Source organism: Chiloscyllium plagiosum, unplaced genomic scaffold, assembly GCF_037043375.1.
Source record: "Chiloscyllium plagiosum isolate Xiang-an unplaced genomic scaffold, Cpla_swu_hap1 HiC_scaffold_37, whole genome shotgun sequence".
Lineage (NCBI taxonomy): Eukaryota > Metazoa > Chordata > Chondrichthyes > Orectolobiformes > Hemiscylliidae > Chiloscyllium > Chiloscyllium plagiosum.
Genome location: NW_028270175.1, coordinates 20,154,724 through 20,169,970, shown reverse-complemented (window position 1 = coordinate 20,169,970; position 15,247 = coordinate 20,154,724). Strand labels below are relative to the sequence as shown.

The window sequence follows — 15,247 nt, the reverse complement described above, 5'->3', positions numbered from 1 at the left end:
CAGATAGATGGGTTTCAGTTGAGGACGACGCAAGTGAAGAAAATGTGTTTTCTGTTGAGTGGGTCAGTGATGAAGTCTGTGTCGCTGTTGACAGCTGTGATGTTGTAGATTGCATTTGTGGTGACATTTTAGTTATTGATGACACTTGTGTCATTGTTGGATTGCTTTCTGATGATTTCAAAGTTTTGAAAGACATGTTCCTTGTTGTTGGATGTGTTTGTGATGATGTCTCAGTTACTGGAGACTCTGGTGCTTCTCCTGAAGTACTTCCTGCTGAGCGGTCAGTACTGGATACTGATTGTATCCTTGTTGGCTGTGTTTCTGATGAAGAATGAGTCGTGTGTATCAATGGAGTTGCTGCTGAATGAGATTCAGATGACGATTGTCCTAAAAAGGATAATTGGGATGATCCCTGACTGGTTTCCGGTGGTGACACAGTTGTTGATGAGACTTGTGTCACTATTGGATGTAATTCTGAAGAAGACCCAGTTATGGATGCCACTTGTGCTGTTGTTGCATTGGTATCTGTTGTTGTAGAATTTATTGATGCACTCTGTGCTGAGGAATAGGTTTCTGATGAGGCTGGTGTAAGTGACGAAGATTTCACTGTGGTTGGATGGGAGTCTGATGACGTTGTTGTCCAGCTGCCTGATGGAGACCCAGTAACCAACGAGACATTGTTACTTTGTTCAGTCAGTGCTGAATGTTTTGTGATTGATGATACTTGTGAACTTGGTTGACTTGTTTCTTTTGAAGAGCCAGTTATTGATGGTACCTGTGCCGTGGTTGAACTTGATGCAGATTCTAATGACCCTTGTGGTATTGAGTCTTTCAGTGATGAGGATGTTGCCAGTGATGATATTTGTGCAGTTGCTGGATGTGTCTCTGATGAAGACATTGTTACTGCTGATGTCTGTTTTGTTGTTGGATACATTTCTGATGATGTCGCAGTTATTGATGATCTTTTGGCATGGGTACCCTGGTGTTCTGATGAAGACACAGTTATTGAGGCAAATTGTGATGTTGATGACCCTGATTCTGGTGTAGAAGGAGTCTGTGATGCTGGCTGTGCAGATGAATAGTTTTCAGCTGAGGACGATGTTAATAATGGCAATTGTCCTTGTGTTGTCTGGATCTCTGACAAAGTCTGGGTTACTGCTGACACCTGTGATGTTGTGGGATACAATTCAGATGAACTCTTAGTTATTGATGATACTTGTATTATTGTTGGATTGCTTTCTGATGATGACACAGTCTTCAATGTCAAATTCGTTGTTGGATATGTGCCTGATGATGTCGCAGTTACTGAAGTTACTCGTGCTTTTCCTGAAATGGCATCTGCTGATGACTCAGTGCTGGATGAGAATTGTGTCACTGTTGTCCGGGTTTCTGAAGATGATTGTGTCATCTGTGTCACTGGTGTTTTTGCTGAATAAGATTCAGATGAAAATTGTCCTGAATCGGTTACTTGTGATGATCCCTGACTGGTGTGTAATGGGGTCTCAGTGATTGAAGATGCTTCTGGCACTATTGGATGTGATGCTGAAGAAGACCCAGTTATGGAAGCGACATATGCTGTTGTTGCATTGGTTTCTGATGTTGAAGAATTTATAGATATTCTCTGGGCTGAGGAATAGGTTTCTGAGGAGGCTGGTGTAAATGACGATAGTTTCACTGTGGTTGGATGGGGTTCTGAGGAATTTGGTGTAACTGCTGACATTTGTGTTGAAGCAGGGGACAATTCAGATGAAGGTTCTGTTATTGGTAATATTTTTGTTGTTGTCCTGCTGCCTGATGAAAATCCAGTCATCCAGTTACTTTGTTCAGTCAGTGTTGAATTATTTGTGATTGATGATACTTGTGAAGTTGCTTGACCTGTTTCTTTTGAGGAGCCAGTTATTGACGCTACTTGTGCTGTGATTGAACTGGATGCAGTTTCTAATGACCCTTGTGGTGTTGATTGGATCAGTGATGAAGACGTTGCCAGTGATATTTGTCCAGTTGTTAGATGTGTCTCTGATGAAGACATTGTTCCTGCTGATGTCTGTGTTGTTGGATACATTTCTGAAGATGTCTCAGTTGTTGATGATCTTTGGGCATGGGCGCCATTCGGTTCTGATGAAGATTCAGTTACATTTGTGAATTGTGATCTTGTTGACCCAGATTCTGGTGTAGAAGGAGTCTGCCATGATGGCTGTGCAGATGAATAGTTTCCAGCTGAGGACGATGTTATTGATGACAATTCTCTTTGTGTAGATTGGGTTCCTGTTGAAGTCAGTGTTACTGCTGACACCTGCGTTGTTGTGGGATATAATTCAGACGAAGACTTTGTTGTTAATGATAGTTGTGTGACTTTTGGATTGCTTTCTGATGATGGCACAGTTTGGAATGACACATTACTCGTTGCTGGGTGTGTTACTGATGGTGTCTCCTTTACTGGGGACACTAGTGCATCTCTTGAAGTGGTTTCTGCTGAGGACTCAGTGCTGGATGATAGTTGCAAGATTGTTGGCTGAGATTGTGATGATGATTGTGTCATCAGTGTTACTAATGTGTTTGCTGGATGAGATTCAGATGAAGATTGTCCTGAAGAGGTTTTCTGTGATGATCCCTGACTGGTCCGTAATGGGGTTTCAATGCTTGATGAAGGTTCTGTTACTTTTGGAAAGGATTCTGAAGAAGACCCAGTTATGGGTGACACCTGTGCTGTTGTTGAGTTGTTTTTGAATGTTGAAGAATTTATTGATGTACTCTGTGGGGACGGATAGGTTTCTGATGAGGCCGGTGTAGTTGATTCTTTCACTGTGGTTGGATGAGTTGCTGATGAATTCACTGTTACTGCTGACGCTTGTGTTGATGCAGGGGACAATTCAGATGCAGGCTCTTTTGATGATGAAAATTGTGTCACTGTTGAGTGGCTGCCCGGTGAAGACCCAGTTACCAATGAGACTGTTGAGGCTACTTGTGATGATCCCTGACTGGTTTCTGATGGAGACTCAGTTATTGATGAGACTTGTGTCACTATCGGATGCGATTCCGAAATGGATGTAACTTGTGCTGTTGTGGGATTGTTTTCTGATATTGATGAATTCATTGATACACTCTGTGCTGACAAATGGTTTTCTGATGAGGCTGATGTGACTGAGGAGGATTTCATTGTGGTTAGAGTGTTTTCTGATGAATTCACTGTTACAAATGACCCATGTGTTGGTGCAGGAGACAATTCTGATGACGTTTCCGTTGTTGAAGATATTTGCGTTGTATTTGTCTTGGTGCCTGATGAAGACCCAGTTATCAATGAGAATATGTTACTTTGTTCAGTCAGTGCTGAATGTTTTGTGATCGATGATACTTGTAAAGTTGTTTGACTTGTTTCTGTTGAAGAGCCAATTATTGATGATACCTGTGCGGTGGTTGAACTGGACGCAGTATCGAATGATCCTTGAGGTGTTGAGTGGATCAGTGATGAAGACATTGCCAGTGATGATAATTGTTTCGTTGTTGGATGTGTCTCTGATGAAGATATTGTTACTGCTGATGTCTGTGTTGTTGTTGGATACAATTCTGATGATGTCTCAGTTATTGATGATTGGTGGGTAGGTACAGTCTGGGATTGTGATGAAGACTCAGGTCTTGATGAGAGTTGCAATGTTGTTCGATTGGATTCTCCTGTGGCAAGTGTCACTGATGATGTGTGTGCAGATAGATGGGTTTCAGTTGAGGATGACGCGAGCAAAGAAAATTTGTTTTCTGTTGAGTGGGTCAGTGATGAAGTCTGTGTCGCTGTTGACAGCTGTGATGTTGTAGATTGCATTTGTGGTGACATTTTAGTTATTGATGACACTTGTGTCATTGTTGGATTGCTTTCTGATGATTTCAAAGTTTTGATAGACATGTTCCTTGTTGTTGGATGTGTTTGTGATGATGTCTCAGTTACTGGAGACTCTGGTGCTTCTCCTGAAGTACTTCCTGCTGAGCGGTCAGTACTGGATACTGATTGTATCCTTGTTGGCTGTGTTTCTGATGAAGAATGAGTTGTGTGTGTCAATGGAGTTGTTGCTGAATGAGATTCAGATGACGATTGTCCTAAAACGGTTACTTGTGATGCTCCCTGACTGCTGTCCAGTAGAGACACAGATGTTGATGAGACATGTGTCACTGTTGGATGTGATGATCCCTGACTGGTCTGTAACGGGGTTTCAATGCTTGATGAAGCTTCTGTTACTTTTGGAAAGGATTCTGAAGAAGACCCAGTTATGGATGACACCTGTGCTGTTGTTGAGTTGTTTTCGAATGTTGAAGAATTTATTGATGTACTCTGTGGGGACAGATAGGTTTCTGATGAGGCCGGTGTAGTTGATTCTTTCACTGTGGTTGGATGGGTTGCTGATGAATTCACTGTTACTGCTGACGCTTGTGTTGATGCAGGGGACAATTCAGATGCAGGCTCTGTTGATGATGAAAATTGTGTCACTGTTGAGTGGCTTCTCGATGAAGACCCAATTACCAATGAGACTGTTGAGGGTACTTGTGATGATCCCTGACTGGTTTCTGATGGAGACTCAATTATTGATGAGAGTTGTGTCACTATCGGATGCGATTCCGAAGAATGCTCAGTTATGGATGTGAATTGTGCTGTTGTGGGATTGTGTTCTGATGTGGATGAATTCCTTGATATACTCTGTGCTGACAAATGGTTTTCTGATGAGGCTGATATAACTGAGGAGGATTTCATTGTGGTTAGAGTATTTGCTGATGGATTCACTGTTACAAATGACCCATGTGTTGGTGCAGGGGAAATTTCTGATAAAGTTTCCGTTGTTGAAGATATTTGCGTTGTATTTGTCTTGGTGCCTGATGAAGACCCAGTTATCAATGAGAATGTGTTACTTTGTTCAGTCAGAGCAGAATGTTTTGTGATCGATGATACTTGTAAAGTTGTTTGACTTGTTTCTGTTGATGAGCCAGTTATTGATGGTACCTGTGCGGTGGTTGAACTGGAAACAGTTTCGAATGATCCTTGAGGTGTTGAGTGGATCAGTGATGAAGACATTGCCAGTGATGATATTTGTTCAGTTGTTGGATGTGTCTCTGATGACGAAATTATTACTGCTGATGACTGTGTTTTTGGTGGATTCATTTCTGATGATGTCTCAGTTATTGATGATTGGTGGGTAAATACAGTCTGGGATTGTGATGAAGACTCAGGTCTTGATGAGAGTTGTGATGTTGTTAGATTGGATACTCGTGTTGGAAGTGTCACTGAAGATGGGTGTGCAGATAGACGGGTTTCAGTTGAGGACGACGCAAGTGAAGAAAATATGTTTTCTGTTGAGTGGGTCAGTGATGAAGTCTGTGTCGCTGTTGACAGCTGTGATGTTGTAGATTGCATTTGTGGTGACATTTTAGTTATTGATGACACTTGTGTCATTGTTGGATTGCTTTCTGATGATTTCAAAGTTTTGATAGACATGTTCCTTGTTGTTGGATGTGTTTGTGATGATGTCTCAGTTACTGGAGACTCTGGTGCTTCTCCTGAAGTACTTCCTGCTGAGCGGTCAGTACTGGATACTGATTGTATCCTTGTTGGCTGTGTTTCTGATGAAGAATGAGTTGTGTGTGTCAATGGAGTTGTTGCTGAATGAGATTCAGATGACGATTGTCCTAAAAAGGATAATTGGGATGATCCCTGACTTGTTTCCGGTGGTGACACAGTTGTTGATGACACTTGTGGCACTATTGGATGTAATTCTGAAGAAGACCCAGTTATGGATGCCACATGTGCTGTTGTTGCATTGGTATCTGTTGTTGTAGAATTTATTGATGCACTCTGTGCTGAGGAATAGGTTTCTGATGAGGCTGGTGTAAGTGACGAAGATTTCACTGTGGTTGGATGGGAGTCTGATGACGTTGTTGTCCAGCTGCCTGATGGAGACCCAGTAACCAACGAGACATTGGTACTTTGTTCAGTCAGTGCTGAATGTTTTGTGATTGATGATACTTGTGAACTTGGTTGACTTGTTTCTTTTGAAGAGCCAGTTATTGATGGTACCTGTGCTGTGGTTGAACCTAATGCAGATTTTAATGACCCTTGTGGTATTGAGTCTTTCAGTGATGCGGATGTTGCCAGTGATGATATTTGTGCAGTTGCTGGATGTGTCTCTGATGAAGACATTGTTACTGCTGATGTCTGTTTTGTTGTTGGATACATTTCTGATGATGTCGCAGTTATTGATGATCTTTTGGCATGGGTACCATGGTGTTCTGATGAAGACACAGTTATTGAGGCAAATTGTGATGTTGATGACCCTGATTCTGGTGTAGAAGGAGTCTGTGATGATGGCTGTGCAGATGAATAGTTTTCAGCTGAGGACGATGTTAATAATGGCAATTGTCCTTGCATTGTCTGGATCTCTGACAAAGTCTGGGTTACTGCTGACACCTGTGATGTTGTGGGATACAATTCAGATGAACTCTTAGTTATTGATGATACTTGTATTATTGTTGGATTGCTTTCTGATGATGACACAGTCTTCAATGTCAAATTCGTTGTTGGATATGTGCCTGATGATGTCGCAGTTACTGAAGATACTCGTGCTTTTCCTGAAATGGCATCTGCTGAAGACTCAGTGCTGGATGAGAATTGTGTCACTGTTGTCCGGGTTTCTGAAGATGATTGAGTCATCTGTGTCACTGGTGTTTTTGCTGAATAAGATTCAGATGAAGATTCTTCTGAATCGGTTACTTGTGATGATCCCTGACTGGTGTGTAATGGGGTCTCAGTGATTGAAGATGCTTCTGGCACTATTGGATGTGATGCTGAAGAAGACCCAGTTATGGAAGCGACATATGCTGTTGTTGCATTGGTTTCTGATGTTGAAGAATTTATAGATATTCTCTGGGCTGAGGAATAGGTTTCTGAGGAGGCTGGTGTATATGATGATAGTTTCACTGTGGCTGGATGGGGTTCTGAGGAATTTGGTGTAACTGCTGACATTTGTGTTGAAGCAGGGGACAATTCAGATGAAGGTTCTGTTATTGGTAATATTTTTGTTGTTGTCCTGCTGCCTGATGAAAATCCAGTCATCCAGTTACTTTGTTCAGTCAGTGCTGAATTATTTGTGATTGATGATACTTGTGAAGTTGCTTGACCTGTTTCTTTTGAGGAGCCAGTTATTGACGCTACTTGTGCTGTGATTGAACTGGATGCAGTTTCTAATGACCCTTGTGGTGTTGATTGGATCAGTGATGAAGACGTTGCCAGTGATATTTGTCCAGTTGTTAGATGTGTCTCTGATGAAGACATTGTTCCTGCTGATGTCTGTGTTGTTGGATACATTTCTGAAGATGTCTCAGTTGTTGATGATCTTTGGGCATGGGCGCCATGGAGTTCTGATGAAAATTCAGTTACAGATGTGAATTCTGATATTGATGTCCCAGATTCTGGTGTAGAAGGAGTCTGCCATGATGGCTGTGCAGATGAATAGTTTTCAGCTGAGGACGATGTTATTGATGACAATTCTCTTTGTGTAGATTGGGTTCCTGATGAAGTCAGTGTTACTGCAGACACCTGTGTTGTTGTGGGATATAGTTCTGATGAAGACTTTGTTGTTAATGATAGTTGTGCCATTGTTGTATTGCTTTCTGATGATGGCACAGTTTGGAATGACATATTACTCGTTGTTGGGTGTGTTACTGATGGTGTCTCCTTTACTGGGGACACTCGTGCATCTCTTGAAGTGGCTTCTGGTGAGTACTCAGTGCTGGATGATAGTTGCAAGATTGTTGGCTGAGATTGTGATGATGATTGTGTCATCAGTGTTACTGGGGTGTTTGCTGGATGTGATGCCGATGAAGATTGTCCTGAAGAGGTTTTCTGTAATGATCCCTGACTGGTCTGTTTTGGGGTTTCAATGCTTGATGAAGGTTCTGTTACTTTTGGAAAGGATTCTGAAGAAGACCCAGTTATGGGTGACACCTGTGCTGTTGTTGAGTTGTTTTCGAATGTTGAAGAATTTATTGATGTACTCTGTGGGGACGGATAGGTTTCTGATGAGGCCGGTGTAGTTGATTCTTTCACTGTGGTTGGATGGGTTGCTGATGAATTCACTGTTACTGCTGACGCTTGTGTTGATGCAGGGGATAATTCAGTTGCAGGCTCTGTTGATGATGAAAATTGTGTCACTGTTGAGTGGCTGCCCGGTAAAGACCCAGTTACCAATGAGACTGTTGAGGCTACTTGTGATGATCCCTGACTGGTTTCTGATGGAGACTCAGTTATTGATGAGACTTGTGTCACTATTGGATGCAATTCCGAAATGGATGTAACTTGTGCTGTTGTGGGATTGTTTTCTGATATTGATGAATTCGTTGATACACTCTGTGCTGACGGATGGTTTTCTGATGAGGCTGATGTGACTGAGGATGATTTCATTGTGGTTAGAGTGTTTTCTGATGAATTCAGTGTTACAAATGACCCATGTATTGGTGCAGGGGACAATTCTGATGTAGTTTCCGTTGTTGAAGATATTTGCGTTGTATTTGTCTTGGTGCCTGATGAAGACACAGTTATCAATGAGAACGTGTTACTTTGTTCAGTAAGTGCTGAATGTTTTGTGATCGATGACACTTGTGAAGTTGTTTGACTTGTTTCTGTTGATGAGCCAGTTATTGATGGTACCTGTGCGGTTGTTGACCTGGACGCAGTATCGAATGATCCTTGAGGTGTTGAGTGGATCAGTGATGAAGACATTGCCAGTGATGATATTTGTTTCGTTGTTGGATGTGTCTCTGATGAAGATATTATTACTGCTGATGTCTGTGTTCTTGTGGGATACAGTTCTGATGGTGTCTCAGTTATTGATGAAGTCAGTGTTACTGCTGACACCTGTGTTGTTGTGGGATATAATTCAGATGAAGACTTTGTTGTTAATGATAGTTGTGCAATTGTTGGATTGCTTTCTGATGATGGCACAGTTTGGAATGACACATTACTCGTTGTTGGGTGTGTTACTGATGGTGTCTCCTTTCCTGGGGACACTAGTGCATCTCTTGAAGTGGCTTCTGCTGAGGACTCAGTGCTGGATGATAGTTGGAAGATTGTTGGCTGAGATTGTGATGATGATTGTGTCATCAGTGTTACTGGGGTGTTTGCTGGATGTGATGCCGATGAAGATTGTCCTGAAGAGGTTTTCTGTGATGATCCCTGACTGGTCTGTTTTGGGGTTTCAATCCTTGATGAAGGTTCTGTTACTTTTGGAAAGGATTCTGAAGAAGACCCAGTTATGGGTGACACCTGTGCTGCTGTTGAGTTGTTTTCAAATGTTGAAGAATTTATTGATGTACTCTGTGGGGACGGATAGGTTTCTGATGAGGCCAGTGCATTTGTTTCTTTCACTGTGGTTGGATGGGTTGCTGATGAATTCACTGTTACTGCTGACGCTTGTGTTGATGCAGGGGACAATTCAGATGCAGGCTCTGTTGATGATGAAAATTGTGTCACTGTTGAGTGGCTGCCCGGTGAAGACCCAGTTACCAATGAGACTGTTGAGGGTACTTGTGATGATCCCTGACTGGTTTCTGATGGAGACTCAGTTATTGATGAGACTTGTGTCACTATTGGATGCGATTCCGAAATGGATGTAACTTGTGCTGTTGTGGGATTGTTTTCTGATATTGATGAATTCATTGATACACTCTGTGCTGACAAATGGTTTTCTGATGAGGCTGATGTGACTGAGGAGGATTTCATTGTGATTAGAGTGTTTTCTGATGAATTCAGTGTTACAAATGACCCATGTATTGGTGCAGGAGACAATTCTGATGAAGTTTCCGTTGTTGAAGATATTTGCGTTGTATTTGTCTTGGTGCCTGATGAAGACCCAGTTATCAATGAGAAGGTGTTACTTTGTTCAGTCAGTGCAGAATGTTTTGTGATCGATGATACTTGTAAAGTTGTTTGACTTGTTTCTGTTGTAGAGCCAGTTATTGATGGTACCTGTGCGGTGGTTGAACTGGACGCAGTTTCGAATGATCCTTGAGGTTTTGAGTGGATCGGTGATGAAGACATTGCCAGTGATGATATTTGTTCAGTTGTTGGATGTGCCTCTGATGAAGATATTGTTACTGCTGATGTCTGTGTTGTTGTTGGATACAATTCTGATGATGTCTCAGTTATTGATGCTTGGTGGGTAGGTACAGTCTGGGATTGTGATGAAGACTCAGGTCTTGATGAGAATTGTGATGTTGTTAGATTGGATCCTCCTCTAGAAAGTGTCACTGATGATGTGTGTGCAGATGGATGGGTTTCAGTTGAGGATGACGCGAGCAAAGAAAATTTGTTTTCTGTTGAGTGGGTCAGTGATGAAATCTGTGTCGCTGTTGACAGCTGTGATGTTGTAGATTGCATATGTGGTGAAGTTTTAGTTATTGATGACACTTTTGTCATTGTTGGATTGCTTTCTGATGATTTCAAAGTTTTGAAAGACATGTTCCTTGTTGTTGGATGTGTTTGTGATGATGCCTCAGTTACTGGAGACTCTGGTGCTTCTCCTGAAGTACTTCCTGCTGAGTGGTCAGTACTGGATACTGATTGTATCCTTGTTGGCTGTGTTTCTGATGAAGAATGAGTCGTTCGTGTCAATGGAGTTGTTGCTGAATGAGATTCAGATGACGATTGTCCTAAAAAGGATAATTGGGATGATCCCTGGCTGGTTTCCGGTAGAGACACAGTTGTTGATGAGACTTGTGTCACTATTGGATGTAATTCTGAAGAAGACCCAGTTATGGATGCCACTTGTGCTGTTGTTGCATTGGTATCTGTTGTTGTAGAATTTATTGATGCACTCTGTGCTGAGGAATAGGTTTCTGATGAGGCTGGTGTAAGTGACGAAGATTTCACTGTGGTTGGATGGGAGTCTGATGACGTTGTTGTCCAGCTGCCTGATGGAGACCCAGTAACCAACGAGACATTGTTACTTTGTTCAGTCAGTGCTGAATGTTTTGTGATTGATGATAAATGTGAAGTTGGTTGACTTGTTTCTTTTGAAGAGCCAGTTATTGATGGTACCTGTGCCGTGGTTGAACTTGATGCAGATTCTAATGATCCTTGTGGTATTGAGTCTTTCAGTGATGAGGATGTTGCCAGTGATGATATTTGTGCAGTTGCTGGATGTGTCTCTGATGAAGACATTGTTACTGCTGATGTCTGTTTTGTTGTTGGATACATTTCTGATGATGTCGCAGTTATTGATGATCTTTTGGCATGGGTACCCTGGTGTTCTGATGAAGACACAGTTATTGAGGCAAATTGTGATGTTGATGACCCTGATTCTGGTGTAGAAGGACTCTGCGATAATGAATTTGCAGATGAATAGTTTTCAGCTGAGGACGATGTTAATAATGGCAATTGTCCTTGTGTTGTCTGGATCTCTGACAAAGTCTGGGTTACTGCTGACACCTGTGATGTTGTGGGATACAATTCAGATGAACTCTTAGTTATTGATGATACTTGTATTATTGTTGGATTGCTTTCTGATGATGACACAGTCTTCAATGTCAAATTCGTTGTTGGATATGTGCCTGATGATGTCGCAGTTACTGAAGATACTCGTGCTTTTCCTGAAATGGCAGCTGCTGATGACTCAGTGCTGGATGAGAATTGTGTCACTGTTGTCCGGGTTTCTGAAGATGATTGTGTCATCTGTGTCACTGGTGTTTTTGCTGAATAAGATTCAGATGAAAATTGTCCTGAATCGGTTACTTGTGATGATCCCTGACTGGTGTGTAATGGGGTCTCAGTGATTGAAGATGCTTCTGGCACTATTGGATGTGATGCTGAAGAAGACCCAGTTATGGAAGCGACATATGCTGTTGTTGCATTGGTTTCTGATGTTGAAGAATTTATAGATATTCTCTGGGCTGAGGAATAGGTTTCTGAGGAGGCTGGTGTAAATGACGATAGTTTCACTGTGGTTGGATGGGGTTCTGAGGAATTTGGTGTAACTGCTGACATTTGTGTTGAAGCAGGGGACAATTCAGATGAAGGTTCTGTTATTGGTAATATTTTTGTTGTTGTCCTGCTGCCTGATGAAAATCCAGTCATCCAGTTACTTTGTTCAGTCAGTGTTGAATTATTTGTGATTGATGATACTTGTGAAGTTGCTTGACCTGTTTCTTTTGAGGAGCCAGTTATTGACGCTACTTGTGCTGTGATTGAACTGGATGCAGTTTCTAATGACCCTTGTGGTGTTGATTGGATCAGTGATGAAGACGTTGCCAGTGATATTTGTCCAGTTGTTAGATGTGTCTCTGATGAAGACATTGTTCCTGCTGATGTCTGTGTTGTTGGATACATTTCTGATGATGTCTCAGTTGTTGATGATCTTTGGGCATGGGCGCCATTCGGTTCTGATGAAGATTCAGTTACATTTGTGAATTGTGATCTTGTTGACCCAGATTCTGGTGTAGAAGGAGTCTGCCATGATGGCTGTGCAGATGAATAGTTTCCAGCTGAGGACGATGTTATTGATGACAATTCTCTTTGTGTAGATTGGGTTCCTGTTGAAGTCAGTGTTACTGCTGACACCTGCGTTGTTGTGGGATATAATTCAGATGAAGACATAGTTGTTGGTGATAGTTGTGTCACTGTTGGATTGCTTTCTGATGATGGCACAGTTTGGAATGACACATTACTCGTTGCTGGGTGTGTTACTGATGGTGTCTCCTTTACTGGGGACACTAGTGCATCTCTTGAAGTGGTTTCTGCTGAGGACTCAGTGCTGGATGATAGTTGCAAGATTGTTGGCTGAGATTGTGATGATGATTGTGTCATCAGTGTTACTAATGTGTTTGCTGGATGAGATTCAGATGAAGATTGTCCTGAAGAGGTTTTCTGTGATGATCCCTGACTGGTCCGTAATGGGGTTTCAATGCTTGATGAAGGTTCTGTTACTTTTGGAAAGGATTCTGAAGAAGACCCAGTTATGGGTGACACCTGTGCTGTTGTTGAGTTGTTTTTGAATGTTGAAGAATTTATTGATGTACTCTGTGGGGACGGATAGGTTTCTGATGAGGCCGGTGTAGTTGATTCTTTCACTGTGGTTGGATGAGTTGCTGATGAATTCACTGTTACTGCTGACGCTTGTGTTGATGCAGGGGACAATTCAGATGCAGGCTCTTTTGATGATGAAAATTGTGTCACTGTTGAGTGGCTGCCCGGTGAAGACCCAGTTACCAATGAGACTGTTGAGGCTACTTGTGATGATCCCTGACTGGTTTCTGATGGAGACTCAGTTATTGATGAGACTTGTGTCACTATCGGATGCGATTCCGAAATGGATGTAACTTGTGCTGTTGTGGGATTGTTTTCTGATATTGATGAATTCATTGATACACTCTGTGCTGACAAATGGTTTTCTGATGAGGCTGATGTGACTGAGGAGGATTTCATTGTGGTTAGAGTGTTTTCTGATGAATTCAGTGTTACAAATGACACATGTATTGGTGCAGGAGACAATTCTGATGAAGCTTCCGTTGTTGAAGATATTTGCGTTGTATTTGTCTTGGTGCCTGATGAAGACCCAGTTGTCAATGAGAATGTGTTACTTTGTTCAGTCAGTGCTGAATGTTTTGTGATCGATGATACTTGTAAAGTTGTTTGACTTGTTTCTGTTGAAGAGCCAGTTATTGATGGTATCTGTGCGGTGGTTGAACTGGACACAGTTTCGAATGATCCTTGAGGTGTTGAGTGGATCAGTGATGAAGACATTGCCAGTGATGATATTTGTTTAGTTGTTGGATGTGTCTCTGATGAAGATATTATTAGTGCTGATGTCTGTTTTGTTGTTGGATACAATTCTGATGATGTCTCAGTTATTGATGATTGGTGGGTAGGTACAGTCTGGGATTGTGATGAAGACTCAGGTCTTGATGAGAATTGCATTGTTGGTAGATTGGATTCTCCTGTAGAACGTGTCACTGATGATGGGTGTGCAGATAGATGGGTTTCAGTTGAGGACGATGCAAGTGAAGAAAATGTGTTTTTTATTGAGTAGGTCAGTGATGAAATCTGTGTCGCTGTTGACAGCTGTGATGTTGTAGATTGCATTTGTGGTGACGTTTTAGTTGGTGATGACACCTGTGTCATTGTTGAAGTGCTTTCTGATGATTTCAAAGTTTTGATAGACATGTTCCTTGTTGTTGGATGTGTTTGTGATGATGTCTCAGTTACTGGAGACTCTGGTGCTTCTCCTGAAGTACTTCCTGCTGAGCGGTCAGTACTGGATACTGATTGTATCCTTGTTGGCTGTGTTTCTGATGAAGAATGAGTCGTGTGTGTCAATGGAGTTGTTGCTGAATGAGATTCAGATGACGATTGTCTTAAAAAGGATAATTGGGATGATCCCTGACTGGTTTCCGGTAGAGACACAGTTGTTGATGAGACTTGTGTCACTATTGGATGTGATTCTGAAGAAGACCCAGTTATGGATGCCACTTGTGCTGTTGTTGCATTGGTATCTGATGTTGTAGAATTTATTGATGCATTCTGTGCTGAGGAATAGGTTTCTGATGAGGCTGGTGTAAGTGACGAAGATTTCACTGTGGTTGGAGGGGAGTCTGATGACGTTGTTGTCCAGCTGCCTGATGGAGACCCAGTAACCAACGAGACATTGTTACTTTCTTCAGTCAGTGCTGAATGTTTTGTGATTGATGATACTTGTGAAGTTGGTTGACTTGTTTCTTTTGAAGAGCCAGTTATTGATGGTACCTGTGCCGTAGTTGAACTTGATTCAGTTTCTAATGACCCTTGTGGTATTGAGTGAATCAGTGATGAGGATGTTGCCAGTGATGATATTTGTGCAGTTGCTGGATGTGTCTCTGATGAAGACATTGTTACTGCTGATGTCTGTTTTGTTGTTGGATACATTTCTGATGATGTCGCAGTTATTGATGATCTTTTGGCATGGGTACCCTGGTGTTCTGATGAAGACACAGTTATTGAGGCAAATTGTGATGTTGATGACCCTGATTCTGGTGTAGAAGGACTCTGCGATAATGAATTTGCAGATGAATAGTTTTCAGCTGAGGACGATGTTAATAATGGCAATTGTCCTTGTGTTGTCTGGATCTCTGACAAAGTCTGGGTTACTGCTGACACCTGTGATGTTGTGGGATACAATTCAGATGAACTCTTAGTTATTGATGATACTTGTATTATTGTTGGATTGCTTTCTGACACAGTCTTCAA

General features: G+C 41.9%; 1 protein-coding gene across 4 annotated transcripts in view; it reads right to left on the bottom strand.

Annotated features, from left to right (window-relative positions):
• LOC122540105 (uncharacterized) overlaps positions 1-15,247 on the bottom strand; it is a 110,829-nt gene that overhangs the window by 38,153 nt on the left and 57,429 nt on the right. For all 4 annotated transcript variants that reach the window (XM_087980438.1, XM_087980437.1, XM_087980436.1 and 1 more), the window contains exon 2: positions 1-15,247. This exon is cut by the window's left edge and continues 19,839 nt beyond it; it is cut by the window's right edge and continues 15,608 nt beyond it. In XM_087980438.1, the coding sequence (XP_087836564.1) occupies positions 1-15,247 (15,247 nt within the window).